Below are 17,089 nucleotides of genomic sequence, written 5' to 3'. Positions count from 1 at the left end.
TATATTTAAATAGCATAAATATTACATTAAAATAAATAATAATTCTAAATAATTTAAAACACTGTACAGTAATAATCTAGATAAACAAAAATAACTCTTTTTCAAATGTATAACAATGACTCTACTGCAAGACAACATTATAAAAGAGGAGTGTAAACACTGATGAATAACACTGAGATGTGTGTGTGTGTTCTTCTGTTCGTGGAGTGAAGGTCCAGTCATTACACCTGAGTGTAGAAGGGGAAAAACAGCTGGTTCATGAGACTTATGACCCGTTTCCTGACGATCTCCCAGCTTTTACCTCCGTCCTCCTGCAAGAGGAATACAACATTAGGATGAGTTTCCACATTTATAGCTGAGGGTTAATCTTTCTATATTAGAAGCAGAATCTCACCTTGTTCAGCTCTGTCATTCGTCGCAGTCTTTCAAAATAGAGATGCAGCTTTTTGTTCCTCTTCATTCTGTAATCACCCTGCATTCACAAAGAAATGAATGAGTTCCTCTGGCTTGACAGATGGTGACCTTATGGATATGTGTAAATATAAATATATACTGTACTCACACATGAGCGCAGTCCATCAATCTCCGTATGGACGATGTTTAAGAACTCCTCCATTTTTTTAGCATCCCAGGGCACGACGGCATCGTCAAAGAGGCCAGTGATCTCCACCAGAGCCTGAATGACGAACAGGATCTGCTTGTCGGGCTGAGGAGAATAAACAGATATATGTCAATAGATTCATAATCAACAGCACAAATCAGGGTCTTTTATGAAAAATGTTTTTTACTAACCTCTGCTGTTCTGTGGTTATTGATCAGCTCATATGGGATAGGGTTGATGCCATTATGGTCATTATGGATTTTCTCACCCTACAACACACACAGAAACAGATTTAATGATGAGACTATAACAGAATGAACAGATTCTTTTCTAAGCCGATTTTTGATTGAGGCAATCGGTTGTCTACTACTTGTCATTTTTTTCATTTGTAAAGTTTAAGTAAGCATGCAGAACTTGTAGATTTTTATTTTGTAATCATACATTTGCTCTGAACTTGAAATATTTGAGTAAGCTAACTCATACATTTAACTTTCATACACTCTAAAAAATGCTGGGTTAAAAACAACCCAAGTTGGGTTGAAAATGGACTAACCCAGCAATTGGGTTGTTTTAACCCAGTGAATGGGTCGTTTTAACCCAGCGGTTGGGTTAAATGTTTGCATAAAACAACCCAATCGCTGGGTTAAAACAACACAATTGCTGTGTTAGTCCATTTTCAACCCAACTTGGGTTGTTTTTAACCCAGCATTTAGAGTGTACATTTAACATAAAAATGTAATGTTATCTCAATTAGTAGTGGAAACCTGACTAGCTTTAACTAGCTTTAGCTAATTCAATAAATGCAACCTTGCTAATTGGTAACACAATGCTTTGATAGCATTAGCATAGCACTTGCTAAATGAGCAATATAAAACATATATGGTTCTTTAATGTATTTGCATTGTACTAAAATGCGTTCATTTTCAATGGGCATATGCGGTTGAAACAGGTAGCCTATAGTGCTTGTTTTCAACATGAACATTTTAATATAACATTATAGTCATTATGGCCTTCAGAAAAAAATTTTTTTGAGGAGGTGGGCTAGTGCACTATAGGCCCCTGTGGCACGGCCTGAGCTTTTGTCTTTAATGGCATTTTTTCCCTTGCATTACTTTTACTTTTATACTTTAAGTAGTTTTGAAACCAGTACTTTACACTTTCACTTGAGTAAAAAGCTTCTACGGAAGTCTTTTGAAACCTTACACTTCTACCTGAGTAATGAATGTGAATACTTTTGACACCGCTGATCTTGCACAAAAAAACATTATATAACACATCATTTTGGCATTTTCTGTCCCTTTTGAGTGTCATGGCAAAGCATGCTGGGACATAGAAATGCCCTGTTTCAGGTCAATTTAAGTTTGTCTAAATTAAAAGAAACAAGTTCTCAAAACTCATAACAATGAAATAATTCAGATTACTTCAAATGTGTCCGTTTTGAGAACTCAAAAAAACAACAACTTCTAAATACTCATAAAAGTTCATTTGATTGAACTAATTTGTTTAATTTGAGTTGGTTCTACTCAAACCCGTTCATTATTATGAGTGTTAGGGCTTACAGTGTGTTCATCTTGAAATATTACATATAAACATTATTCTTTATTCTTATTCTATTATTCTTACTTGTTTTACACGTGTATCACTCGTTCATTCTACAGTTGTACTAAAAGTCCTTTTACTAAAACTTGTTTGACTATCAATCAGACGACAGAATGTGAAGATTGTGCAACATTTTCAGCCAAATTTTGCTGTAGGTTTTATAGGGCTAAATACACTTTTAGATATTTTTTTTTCCACTTGAACAGTCCTTCATAACAAATGTTTATATTAATTATAGCCTATATTTATATTTCATTAAAAAACACAAATATTCCATAGTCTCTCAATTTATAGCCAAACAATATATATATAACTATTTTATTTAAATCGGAAGATCCACTTTAAGTATAAAAAAGCACTCACCATCGTTCTGATCATATCCAGAGAGATTCCGTGCTGGTGCTTAAACTTGTGTTGTATCCACCTGCAGCTGAGCACAGAGCTGATCCCACACACTGACAGGAGGAGGCAGAGCTGGAGACACACACGAACAGTCATTCTGTCGTCTTGAGGGCTGGTCGATTCCACAGGTTGATCCGCTTGATGAGCCGCTGCTGCTGTTAAAGTACTCCGGTTGTTCTTGGCTGATATTGGATGATCTTGTAACTTCTCCTCCATTCTGTCCTCCTTTTATATGTCCGTATCTCATGAAGCGAAGACAATTAGCATTTCGCTTTCCAGATGTAAACATCGCACACCTCAGAGACAGGTAACCACATTGCGTAATGCGCGTGGGAAAGTTGCGCGTTTCATCAGAATTCCTACAGAGTTCTCTCATTGTGTACAAAAATAACAAGCGCAAACACATTACAATTGAATAAATACAAAATAAACCTCAGAAGACCGATTGGTAATGAACTGAACAATATAGTGAAAAGGCAGAGTGAATGGACTCAGACGAAACGTGTTGCCTTGTAGATATAACTAACATAACAGCAAAATAAACAAACAATACTGTCGTGTTTCTTTTATCTATCTATCTATCTATCTATCTATCTATCTATCTATCTATCTATCTATCTGTCTGTCTGTCTGTCTGTCTGTCTGTCTGTCTGTCTGTCTGTCTGTCTGTCTGTCTGTCTGTCTGTTTGTTGTGTGGTCTGAAGAAGAAAGGGCAGGTTTATTATACTGTAGAATGAATGTTGCATAGCCTATAGCCTACCTGAGAGAAAGTGAAATCGAAAGCGAGTGACGTCGTGATCGTGACGACATAGGCCTATAGGCTATTTCATATTTTAAGTCATCATTGAATGCTCAGGAATCATTATATTACAAATACAATAATATTATTCAGCGAAAAGACTAATTCGATGGGCAAAATCAATTAGGCCTATAGGGGAAATTATAGCCTATTGTCAGTTTCGAATGCTGCCCGCATATGTTGATGACGTCTAAAACACAGGACAGATAATAATAATAATAATAATAATAATAATAATATTAATAGAAGAAGAAGAAAAATTAAATCTGCTTTAAATAAATACATAGGGTGAATGCAGGTAAAGTGCACTTTTTGTTAAATGTGTAATTTAGATAGCCTATATATGTTTTATTCCCCTTTTCTTTATGAATAAGGTCCAGCTATAATATTTAAATACACTTTGAATACACTTCATATAATGTGTTATTTGCAAGGTATAAAACATTTTTAGATCATGCACTCCAGGCAAAAAAAACATTTCAGGTAAAGTTGGCCAGATGGCCATCCCTGATTTATCAAAAATGATCCTGTATCTTAATTAAAAACACATGATTTATTAACACATATTATCAAACCAACATATTCAACAATATATTTAACAAACCCCAAAAACATATAGCCTAGTGGTTCGAGTAGTACCACTAGTGCTCAGGCTGCCTCTAGTGGTACTCAGAGGAATCACTTATCACTTAAAAATGCTGGGTTAAAAACAACCCAAGTTGGGTTGAATATGGACAATATGGACAAACCCAGCAATAGGGTTGTTTTAAGCAAACATTCAACCCAACCGCTGGGTTAAAACAACCCAATTGTTGGGTTAAAACAACCCAAGCGCTGGGTTAAAACAACCCAATTGCTTGGTTTGTCCATATTCAACCCAACTTGGTTTGTTTTTAACCCAGCATTTTTTAGATTGTAAATAAATTAATGTTAAAACACAATACATTGTAATTTAATCTTTATTTGAGTAAAGTTGTTTTTTTTTTTTTTACATTTAAGTACAGTACAGTTTTAATTTAACTTTACAACACATTTTTAATTTAATCATTATTTTATTATTTTATTTACAAGCACAGTGTATTTACAATGTTAAAGTGGCTGACAACAATACATATTCCCATTAGGAATAAACTGCCTCGTTTGTGAACTGTGTAGAGCTGTAGCTGAATAGTATATTTTAATGTTGGTTATTATGGTTGTACTTGGAGAGCCAAATATTTGACTTGGCATAAAAAGTTTGAGAACCACTGGGCTAGTATATGCTGAGTAAAATTCATCAGTTTACTCATGTGTAAAATTTGATAGAACATGTTGTTGACATTAAATTTGATGAATCTGAATATCAGAATGTTCAGAAATGAACTCTACAACATATTAAAATGTCACTATAACATATGCAACAAGACAGCTAACAAAAATGGCTTTTTCCCCTCTAAAGGACCTTTAATTGTGTCCATATTATACATTTTATAAAAATTATACCTGTCGAGTAGACTATAAAATAACCAGTGAATGTCAATTTATTTAACGAATTAGGGTATAACTACTGAAATTAGTTCGCATGTAACACGTTAATTTAGTGAGCAACCTTATTAGAAATGAAAATCTAATGTCAAAAAGTTTTCTTTCACCTTGAGAGGGAGCCCTCATCCAGTGTCATACTGCATTATCCAAAACGATTTTATAATTGAAAGAAATAATGTCTATTGAGCACAATAGTTTAAATAGCCACTTTACCTACACATGCCTACATAGCCTACTATGGAAGTTGTTCTAGGAATACAATTCCGTAATTGCGACGTTTTATCTCAAAGGGGGAAAAAAGACTGACTTTTTTTTTTCTCAGAATTTATATCTCACAATTCTGACTTATATAACATGCAATTGTCACTTTGTATCGAAATTCCGGCTTTATAACAAGCAATTGCGACTTACGCAATTCTGACTTTATATCACGCAATTCTGAGGGAAAGAAAGTCAGAATTGCGAGATATGCGCCCGTGATTGCAAGGGGAAAAGTGAATTGAGAGATAAAAAGTTGCAATAACCTTTTTTTATGTTGTGGTGGAAACGTACAAAAGGGTTGTAGAACAAACATATTTTTTTCTTATGCTTTATTTTCATTAATTAATCATTTTTACTGTCAGCTTTTTACAACATTATTTATATTTCTTGCTATATTTGATTCTCTTTAAATTACTTTTCTGTTTTATTAAACTTTGCTGATTGTTGGTTGTAACAGTGTGGCGTTTCATTCATTTCCATCAGACATAAATCCAGCATTAAGACAATAATAACTGACTTTCGCCGTCTGTTTATTTATTTTACACAGTTCACCTCGCTGGAGTCTTCAACACACTCAATGCTGCGCAAGAGTTGCGCAATAGCTCCAGCCGTCAACAGGAACACGATGAACCCTGCGTTCATTTCCCATCCTGCCTTTCGCGTCAGCTGATCAACATCGCCTGTGTGCGCTTCTGTTTTCCTGTATCAGTGAACGCGAGTGACAGGTTTCACACTAGTGCTCACGTCGATTCGGTAAGAGGAGAGAAAACACATCAGCCATGACCGTGCAATGTTGAATCGCCACCGCGACTGATAAACGCAGAACAAACATGGTGAGTGTGCGAGCTTCTTGTGCTGCCTGTATTAGCAATAATAATCTTAGCAGAATTGTTTGTTGTCTTATTATCTGATCCTTTTAGACATACTCGTGAGGGATAAGAAAGTCTGTATCTGTTCGTGATTTTAGCATGTAACGTTACAGTTTTGACCATATAAACAATGCTTCTGGAAGGGTTGTCGTGTTTTTCTGCCTTATTCAGTGAGTGAACTTTCGTGAATTTTGTGAGTGTCTAGTGCAAATGACGTGCAAAACAAGTACACTTGGGCATACTTTAACGCTTATTACTAAAATAATACACTTAATAATAACAATATTAATGTGCCAAGAGAATGTAACGTTTCTGGATACTTAACTGCATGTTTATTGCAATTTAATGAAAATGTATTATAACTTAAATCAAAAATAGTTTAACTTAATAGTGCTTTTGACCTACTTAGGCACATCTTGTATGTAATTTCATCATTGTTGTCTTTGAAATGTGGATGAAGTGTACTGTTGAATGTACATGCAAGCATTTAATGGTAAACTAAAATAAATTCTGAATGTAATTTCGGTAACACTTTACTTTACAGAGTCCCTGCTACATCTTTGTAGTTAATGTAGTAAACTATGCATAATTACATGCAACTAACCCTAAACCAAACCTAATCCTAACCCTATAGTAAATACATGTAGTTAATAATTAATATTACTCAGTACTTAAATGTATCATACTGTAATAAGGACACCTTAAAATAATAGGGTTAGGCATGATGAAGTTGAAATTTAGTTTAAATGTAATCTTGAATAACACACTACAGTTAAAACTATTTAAAACATAATGATTTAAAATGCACTCATTTAATTTGACATTATTACAAAGTGCACTTGCTTGAGTGTGTATGGAAACATAGTTGTTAAAGTGTACTAAGTACACTTCAGTGACCTTGTATTTCATTAATATTATTTTATCTGCAAGTACAGTTTTCCCCCAAAAATATACTTGTTTTATGATTTGTGTACATGTGTACATTAATTGTACTTCTTTTTCACAAGCGTGACTTGTCTACATGGATTCAGTTTGCAGTAAATTTGATGTAAATGAACATGTCGACATATGCATGTACTTCATTGACGTGCGGCTGAGAATCTGTGTTAAGAGGAAACTTGCAGGGTTGTGTGTATCAGTTCCACTATTCGCTAACTAAACAAAGACTGCCAGTAAAAGCTCATTGTGTTTTTGTTAGCTACTATCTAATCTCCTTTTTTATTTGAACGTGTAGGGAAGTATAACACGAGTTCTAACACCATCAGTTTAACAACCTAGAAAAGCTCTACAGATGAAATCAGCTAAGAGAATTGAATTGGTATCAAATAAAGATTCTCATCTCATGTAACATTATGACCTAATATTGGGTTGGTCCCCTTTTGCTGCTAAAACAGCCCTGACCCGTCGACTCCACTAGACCCCTAAAGGTGTGCTGTGGTATCTGGCACCAATATGTTAGCAGCAGATCCTTTAAGTCCTGTAATTTGCGAGGTGGAGCCTCCATGGATCGGACTTGTTTGTTCAGCACATCCCGCAGATGCTCGATTGGATTGAGATCTGGGGAATTTGGAGGCCAAGTCAACACCTTAAACTCGTTTTTGTGCTCCTCAAACTATCCCTGAACCATTTTTGCTTTGTGTCAGGCGCATTATCTGCTGAAAGAGGCCACAGCCACCAGAGAATACCTTAGGTGCACATGGTCTGCAACAATGCTTAGGTAGCTGGTACCTGTCAAAGTAACATCCACATGGATGGACCCAAGGTTTCCCAGCAGAACATTGCCCAAAGCATCACTGCCTCCGCCGGCTTGCCTTCTTCCCATAGTGCACCTGGTGCCAAGTGTTCCCCAGGTAAGCGATGCACACACACCCGGCCATCCACGTGATGTAAAAGAAAACGTGATTCATCAGATCAGGCCACCTTCTTCCATTGCTCCGTGGTCCAGTTTTGATGGACCCACTATTGGCACTTTCGGCGGTGGACAGGGGTCAGCATGGGCTCCCTGACTGGTCTGCGGCTATGCCGCCCCATACGCAACAAACTGAGATGCACTGTGTATTCTGACACCTTTCTATCAGAACCAGCATTAACTTCTTGAGCAATTTGAGCTACAGTAGCTCGTCTGTTTGATCGGACCACACGGGCCAGCCTTCGCTCCCCAGTCCCCACGTGCATCAATGAGCCTGGGCTCACCACTGGGTTCACCACTGTTCCTTCCTTGGAGCACTTTTGATAGACTGACCACTGCAGACCAGCGGGAACACCCCACAAGAGCTGCAGTTTAGGAGATGCTCTGACCCAGTCGTCTAGCCATCACAATTTGGCCCTTGTCAAATTCGTTCAAATCCTTACGCTTGCCCATTTTTCCTGCTTCTAACACATCAACTTTGAGGACAAAATGTTGAGGACAAAAAAGCCCCGACCACAACATTTTTACTTGGGCAGTTCGGTCTGGACTTGATCGGTAGAGAAGTAATTATGCCCGAACAGACACTGTTCGGACTAATGAAATTGTCAGGGCGGGCTTTAGACGATGATGGACAGATGATAAACAGTAACGTAATCATGCACGTCACCAAAGAGCGCTTGGGTTGAATTTGTTCTAATCCTAAACGGAGAACTTGTTCGTATATGCATTCACCTTTACTATTTCTCTCAGAAATGATGATCGTGTTGGTAAGTACTCTGTGTTTCCTTAAATTCTTTTTTTACAACACCGGCAAAGATCGTTTACACTCATCTTACTTATTCCAGCGTGCGTGCAGACAGGGTTGCCAAGTTTTTACAACAAAACCCGCCCAATTGCTAATGTTACTCAAAACTAGCCAAAAACAAGCCCAATAGCTTTCCGGCGGGCGTTCTCCGGGGTAAAAAAGGCATTTAGGGGGTAAAATATGTGTTATTTTGGCAGGGCTGCCTGCTAAAATTCGCATTCCTGGGTCTGTATATCACATAATTGGGGTCGCTTCAACCCGTGGACTTGGCAACACTGTCAGTTGAGTTCTGTTGACATTTGACAACTAACGTTATGCGTCGCTCCGTTGCTCTGATTGGTTGTAGGTCTATCCAATTGAGGTTTTTCCTGGTTTGGTTGAAACACGCCCCATAATCACAGCCCAACGGAGCAGAATCAGACTCATATTCTCACTAGTATTGAGTATGACGACGTCAGGCTAGTTTTTACCATTAATTTACTCAGATATTCAGATTTACTCCGATAAGTTGTAGATTTTTAAACTTTAATTTGAGGCGAACACATAATGGAGATAGTAATGAATCTGGGACTGTTACAAAATTTTCGTTTGTCTGTTTTGCAGTGTGTAAAGTGTGACTAATTGAAGCTAGAGGAGCCATGCTGGCCACCCAAACACCAGAGAGCGGCCCAGAGGCAAAAGATGTCAAACAGGTTTGTAACTTCCTCATCTTTTTATAGATTGGTTGGATTGTGGACATTACAAGGTCAATGATAGGAATGCTTTCAAACATCTTGTTGAGCAAGTGCTAGGAGGAAATTTATTTAGCGGGAACCTGGATTCGTTCTTGTAAACTTGTGTTAAATCAAAGATGATGTGTGTTGTTTGATGATTGTTAAAGGGTTGAAAATTAAAATTCTGTCATTAATTCCTCACCCTCATGTCGTTCCAAACCTGTACGACCTTCGTTATTCTTCAGAACACAAATGAAGATATTTTTGATGAAATCTGAGAGCTCTCTGACCCCTCTATAGACAGCAATATAATTAACACTTTTAAGGTCCAGAAAGGTAGGAAAGACATTGTTAAAATAGTCCATGTGTCTCCAGTGGTTCAACCTTAATTTTATGAAGCGACGAGAATACTTCTTGTGCACAAACCCCCCCCCAAATAACAACTTTATTCCACAATTTCTTCTCGTCTGTGTCAGTCTCCTACACTGTTAAAGTTGTAAATACAGTGCAGCGCGTCTGAGTTTAATTTCAGAACGGCGGCTCACCATTGGCCAGCTCCAGCGTCAGCATCACACACGTGTTATTTTTAGGGCTGGGCAAATTAACGCGTTAACGCGGGCGATTACATTTTTTCAGCTTAACACATTAAAAATATATAACGCAAATAACGCAGCCTCCGTTTTTATATCCATTTTTGCCTAGCGTTACATTATATGATCACGCTCTTATTCATGTAAATGCTTCCAAGCGCGACAAGACACAAGAGAACGCGCTATGTGTGTTTGTGTGTGTGTGTGTGTCAGTGTCCTGTCTGTGTGGCTGCGTCTTATGTCAGCTAATCGAGGGACACTCTGACACACACACACACACACACACACACACACACTCGACGTGTGAGATGGATGCTCACACCGAGTTCACTTTTGCTCTTGAAAAAGCAATAACAACACAGAGAATTTTGAGTATTCTCATTTTAGGAGTCTTAAATTAGTCAAATAACGTCTTAAATGAACTTAAAGAGTTGTGAGGAAATGAGATGCGCGGGACAGCGCGTGAGATCCGCGTCATGTTCGGCTGTGGCTGTTCTTAAAGTGACAGGAGCACTGATGATGTCTGTCATTAATGTTCATCAAAGAACAAAGGGAACAGAGAAAATTGTAGCTTTAATGATGATTAATCTATATTTCATTAATTATTTATGCAGTTAAGAAAGGTGTTTGATAACTATTACATTTCTGTATATGTCTAACAGGGAAGGCCATGGGTAAAAATAACATTTATTATAATGGGTTTATGTAAAGATTGTTTTTAAGTTCACTTAAATTAAAATTTGTTTTTTTTAAAGCCTAATAAATGTTGAAATTGGGAGCTTTCAGTTATACTGTAATGTAACATCATTAATGTTTCATAGAGCCATTAGTATCAGTGATACTGGCCTTCATTCATAAAAAGATGCCATTACAACACATATTTAAAATAAATTGTCTTTAAATTGTTTCTACATTAATTTGGAGAGTAACTGAAATTATAATATCAAAATATTAAAAACTTTTAATATATTAAAAACTTGTGATTAATCGCGATTAATTACAGAAAAAATGCGATTAATTAGTTAATTTATTTAATCGATTCCCAGCACTAGTTATTTTACATTTGATTATTCGATTTCTGTACCTGAATACTGTTAGACTTGCCCGAAAACATAGGGCACAGTTTATTTCATTTCTATTTTGTTCTATTGTATTTACCTATGCTTGAAATTTGTTTATTATTTTCTATGCAAATGCATACCCCTACAAAATCACCCCAATCTTTCTAGAATGATTAATTCTTTCCAAATAGAGCTATTCAAATCATCTGGTGAAATGTTTTTTATATCACAATACCGTATTGTTCAGATTATAAGACGACCCCCCCTTTTTCAAGGTGTACATTTTGGAAAAAGGCTTTTTGAAGACCTTGGGCCCTATCATGCACCCGGTGCAATGCGACGCCAGGCACAACGCAAGTGTTTTTTGCTAGTTTCAGCCTGACACAGTTATCATTTTCACGTCCAGACCCACGTTGTTTAAATAGCAAATGCACTCGCGCACATCTGTCCGCCCATGGGCGTGCTGGTCTGAAAACCAGGTGTGTTCAGGCGCATTGTTGGCACGTTGCTATTTTGAGGAACTTAAAACGACTGTGCCATTGACCAACAAAAACCTGGTCTAAAGTCAATAGCGCAGTATTTTTTGTGTTATTTAAAGAACGCGTTAGTAATATGCTCAGCTTATTACACACAGGGATGTGCAGCAGCACACAAACATGCCAAATATAAAAAATAAAAGGATTACACTGTAAAAGATTAATATTGTGTAGATAAAAATGCCTGTCATAATGGATAATCATTTCATGCATCAGAATTACCTATTTGCAGTAAAGACGAATGAAATTGGCTACTTATTTAACCAATCGTGGCTACACATATTAAACACATATATTTAAACTGACTCGTCAGGTTGAGGGTGTCTATATCCCTCCATGTAAATAGCGAATCCGCCATAGTGCGAGCACAACTGGCTTTTAAAGTGAATGGGCGATGAGACTCTGATTGGTTTATTGCACGATACGCCCAAAACACACCCATGACTCATTAACCCTTTAGAAGTTTTGACATGCTCTGACATTGATGCTATTTTCAGTTGCTTATAAACATATTAATGGCAAAAGTGTAATTACACTGTATTCGGCACAAACTGGGCTACCATAATATCTGAGCAACATGTATGTACATGCTTGTATTTTTGAGAGAATAAAGCTTATGTATGATTAAAAAAAAAACATTTTTTTTAAATTAAGGCTTCAAAACACACAATAGATATGTGTTCACAAGCCCTTTGAATAATGTGTGTATTTGCCTAGATTTTTTGATGTGAGAATCATTGAGCCTACTCATTTACATAAAACAATATTCATTTACATTTTGTAAAACACTTTTTCTTTACTCAGGCCTTATGCGAGTAGGCGTGAATGAGCCATGAATAATAATGTAATCACTCATGAGAAACAAAAGACCTGCATAATAATGAGCTGCATAATAAATGAGCTTTAGGTAGGCCTACTAGATTTTAGGTTTACTAGATAAGTACAGTAACAGTAAAAAAGTAGTTTTCTGTAAAATGTTTTTTACTTAAAGAAAGCTAAATTATCTGCCAAAAAAAGAAACAAGATTTCTATCAGAATTTTTTTTGAAAGAAGAGCTAAAAAAACTAATATTGTGACACTGAACCCAATTCAATATTCAATAAATACAAATAACTGAATAATTGGTAATGATGTAAGTAAAATATTTGGGATTTAGAACAACATAATGCCATGCAATTATGATTTAAAATAGTATAGTGTGACTTTAGTTTGATTGGGACACTTTTTCCCTGTCATTTGATTTTGTAAACTATCATACTCACAATACTCAAATATGATTTCGAGCTTCAGTCAGAAACACGTGAAATGCATGAGCCAGTGCTAAGGCTTTTGTCTGCTATATTGGTATCAAATATGCCAATATATTTATTATACCAGTCTGTTATATTATATCAAATAAATTAAAAACATTGATTAAAATTAAGATACAATTTATACAAAACGAAATTCAGTTTAAAGAAAGCAATTAACTTTCTAAAACAAAAAAACACTTTCTACAAAACAAAACTCCAGAATAATTTCTGAAAAACTTTGATATTAAATAAAAAAATTACATAGGGTATAATATTTAAACATCAACAGTTCATTTAAGACACGCGTGCAATGCAGCGCTAAGGCTATTGTCTGTTATATTGACTTCTTATAAAATAAGAAGCAACTATATTAAAAACATTGATTAAAATTAAGATACAATTTATACAAAACGAAAACAGGCCAAATAAATCTTGTCTAAACAGTCTTGCGTCATGTTGCATCAGGGTTTATATTTAAACAGTCTTTTTGCGTTTAATATTCACAGATGCTAACAGAATAAATTTAGCCTACCGTACAATGAGCCCTGAATCAGCTTTCCATGAGGAGAATTATTCCAGGATTGTTCCTCAACGATTCTCAAAGCGATGTATCTGAACCATAGCTTCACTTGATCTGTTTGTATGAGTTGATGTGTGGGCGTTGATGTGGATCGCCTGTATTTGAATCTCAAAGAGCGCGTGCTCCGTGGGCGTAGCCGCATTAGCGGATAATGAGTCAGATAATGTCGACTGACATCTCCCACTTTTCACACAGATTACATAAACACAGAATATTTGTTTTCGTTTTGATCTACATGATTTAAAACCTGACATTTCAACGTTTCTTTAGACATATGTCTCATGTCTGTGTGATTAAGTTTTCACTAAGCTACAGGTCATTTTCTGAAGAGAATCAGATGTCTAACATCATTTACAAGGAGGCTGCAGATCGCGCATCATGTGTGTTTTCTTTAATTTGCAAAAAGCACAACAATTTGTTTTTATTGTGACTGTACACAAAACAAATTGAAACTTAACAGATTATAATGATGTATAACACTTGCCTGAACGATAATAAATGACAGAGTTATTTGAGTCTCTTCAGCACTGATAAGAAAAAAATAGAGCTGATCGCGCCGACTCGACCGCCGACTCAAGAGGTTTAAGAGACTAGGTATAACCCTTTTGGACCATGCGCCTAGCATGCTGACCGTTTTTCCCGTCGTTAAACTAACAAAAGTGGATTCTGACACGCCCTTAGTGCACCTGCGCCATGCGCTTTAGACCATGCGCTCAGATCGTTAAAATAGGGCCATAAATCTTGTATTTTATAAAGAAAAGTTTTATAATGAAAATCATAGGCGTAATTTACGGGTGGGACATGTCCCCACCACTTTTTAAAAGTAATTGAAAAATAGATTGCGGAAGGTGTGTATTAAAGGTCCCGTTTTTCGTGTTTTTTTGAAGCTTTGATTGTGTTTACAGTGTGCAATATAACATGTGTTCATGTTTCGCGTGTAAAAAAAACACAGTATTTTTCACACAATTTACTTATCTGTATACTGCTGTTTTCACTGTCCTCAAAACGGCTTGAAAGATTTCCTCGTTCTATGAAGTCCCTCCTTCAAAAATACATAACGAGTTCTGATTGTGCCAGCGGTTCCCGTGTTGTGATTCGACAGCAGCTTAGCGCACGCAGAGCGCACGTTACCGGAAAGGTCACGCCTATCACCATAACGGGGATGCATGCGCTCAATGATCTCTAAGTACAGCGTCCCTGGGAAACAAAGGTGACTTGACTCCGGGATGAAAATAACAGCGTCTCGACGACATGGCAACAAACTATACGAACGCAACCGAACGCAACATTCCTATTCTCCACGCGGGAGCAACAAGACCACGCCCCCTTTTTCGCGCGTTCTTGTGGGCGGAGGTTAGTCGACATACTGCTCTACTGACGTAATTAAAGCAGGAAATACCAGGATGTAGTCCTAACCAGCCATTCGCTGTAGGCTTTGAAAGGGAACTTCTGTTAAATAAAATATCTCGCTTGGCATTGAACTTTGAGCTTTATAATTTTACAGGTATTATAAATGCTCTAACAGCAACATTACACACTAACTAAAGTTTGAAAAATGGGATCACGAAGAACAGGACCTTTAAAGCAAAAGCACGATCTACAAATCGTAATACATTCATTTAACAAATTTTTCCGCCGGTCAGAAGCTTTTTTTTCCATTACAGATTTTTGCAAAACTTTGGTCATATTTCCTAATAGTCGATAAAAACAATATTGCGAAATGACAGCGTTTCCATTAACTGATGTTATGCGACTAAAACATTTTTTTTCCTCACGTGATAAGTCATTCCAAAAATTATGCCACGTATGTTTTTAGGTTTATGTATATCCCAGCCACCGCACTCCATTATTTTTACTGGAAGGAGACGCGTGTGTTATTCAAGCACTGATGGCAAGGACAGCCCCTTATACTTGAGCGGCACATACGAGCTGTTTCTCTCTCTTATCTGCTTCAAGGTCTTGATAAATTGTGGCATTTTATATTCTATTGTTTTTTTTATGAGTTTAATAAAGAACTCGTCTTCTTTCCAAACATACCGCACCATCTGTAAAGAATGATCAACTTTTACGCCAGGTTATTGTGACGCATTGCTGCCAGCCTGCCACATACAGAGACGAGCAAAATGTTTGAAATTGCATGGTGGTAACTCGAAGTTTTACCACTTCGTTACGGGTAACAGGTGCCATGGACCGCTCATGTTAGCATCAGTGGCATAACCGGTGCACAAATATCATAACTCTATAATAGGCCTACAGTAGACATGTGCCGGTAAACGGTAATACGATATACCGCAATAATGAACAAGCACAATATTGTTATCGTGGGCACTTCAAAATACAGTGAATAATTATTTATTACGAATTATTCAGATTTTTAGAATTAATTTTAAGAATACTTTACCCATCAACCGTTTAAAATGAAAAACACGTCAAAGAGGAACGCGCACTGATGTAAATAGACCGTGCATGAGCCGAGCACATGGCGGAATGAGGAGACGCTGAAGTGCACATTCACTCTTCGACAGCAGAGGGCGCTGACGGAACAGCAGAAATGCAGCCGTTTCCCCAGTAATCACATAAGCTAATACATAATACTTAAAGACTTAAGGCTATTCATTTTCAAACTTGCATTTTATATTTTAATCTGGACTAAATTACATGCCCTAGATATTGTTTGAATATGTTCTGACTGTTGTTCAATCACACACTTTACAAGGCTCCAGTATTTAACATTAGTTCCTTCATTAACAAGCTGACAATGAAAAATACTTCTAAAGCATGTATTAATCTTAGTTAAATGTACATTTCAGCATACCTATTGTTCTTTATAATTCTTTTGCACTTTAATCTGTTTTAAATATTTGTTTACTTTATACATTTTTGTGTATTGCTTTATTGTATTTAAATGTTTGGTTTTTTGTTATAAGAAAGTGATTTAACCTGTTATAGTATGACAACACTTTTTTTGCAACTTATTTCAATATCGTGATAATACCGTATACCGTGATAAATGCTTCAGCAATTAATCGCAACATGAAAATTTGATACCGGCACATGCCTAGCCTACAGTAATATATTGTATGCTATACTGTAATAGCTACATATATTCTAGAAATGTATTAAAAAGAAAGACGCTTTCAGCCTTACTCAAAGGCCGCGGAAACAGGCCAGTGGGATCGTTACGCACGTCAATCCCGTTCTTATTTTGCTTCTTATGTATTAAATATACAGGCCATTCATTTATGAAACCTTGATCAAAATTAAAATACAATTTATAGAAAACGAAATTCACTTTAAAGAAATGATTTCTGCAAAACAACACAATAGAAATCATGTCTGACCCCACTCCATGCCGACAAAAGCACCCGCGAATTCTTTAATATTTTTCATTGTTGCATTTTTTTTTACCACTTTGTTATTTTGGCTCGGAATTTCATTTGCTGGAAATATGAACTGAATTTAGGGAAATTAAATTTGAAATTAAAAACTTTTTGTTTAATAAACAAAATACATTTTTTAAGCGTTTGGAGTGGAGTAGGCTACATGCA

General features: G+C 36.4%; 2 protein-coding genes across 3 annotated transcripts in view; one reads left to right on the top strand and one right to left on the bottom strand.

Moving 5' to 3' along the window:
- Positions 1–221: 221 nt before the first annotated feature.
- ifnphi4 (interferon phi 4) lies at positions 222–2,818 on the bottom strand (the record flags this gene model as incomplete). The annotated part of the gene is made up of 5 exons (XM_079846323.1): positions 222–308; positions 395–472; positions 563–706; positions 793–870; positions 2,564–2,818. The coding sequence occupies 5 exons, from the start codon at positions 2,816–2,818 to the stop codon at positions 222–224; spliced, it is 642 nt and encodes a 213-aa protein (XP_079702449.1).
- Positions 2,819–5,829: 3,011 nt separating this feature from the next.
- The window catches only part of plekhm1 (pleckstrin homology domain containing, family M (with RUN domain) member 1), a 51,956-nt gene continuing 40,696 nt past the window's right edge, over positions 5,830–17,089 (top strand). The window contains exons 1-2 of one of the 2 annotated variants that reach the window (XM_079845416.1): positions 5,830–6,019; positions 9,373–9,461. In XM_079845416.1, coding sequence (XP_079701542.1) covers positions 9,408–9,461 — 54 coding nt within the window. In that variant the 5' untranslated portion in view covers positions 5,830–6,019; positions 9,373–9,407. Of the gene's footprint in view, positions 6,020–7,814; positions 7,906–9,372; positions 9,462–17,089 lie in introns of those variants that run through there. The other variant, XM_079845417.1, reaches the window with a different exon arrangement.

This window comes from Gobio gobio, assembly GCF_949357685.1.
Source record: "Gobio gobio genome assembly, chromosome: 20".
Taxonomy (NCBI): Eukaryota; Metazoa; Chordata; class Actinopteri; order Cypriniformes; family Gobionidae; genus Gobio; species Gobio gobio.
The sequence above is the reverse complement of the archived record's forward strand: the minus strand, read 5'-3'. Positions and strand labels throughout refer to the sequence as shown.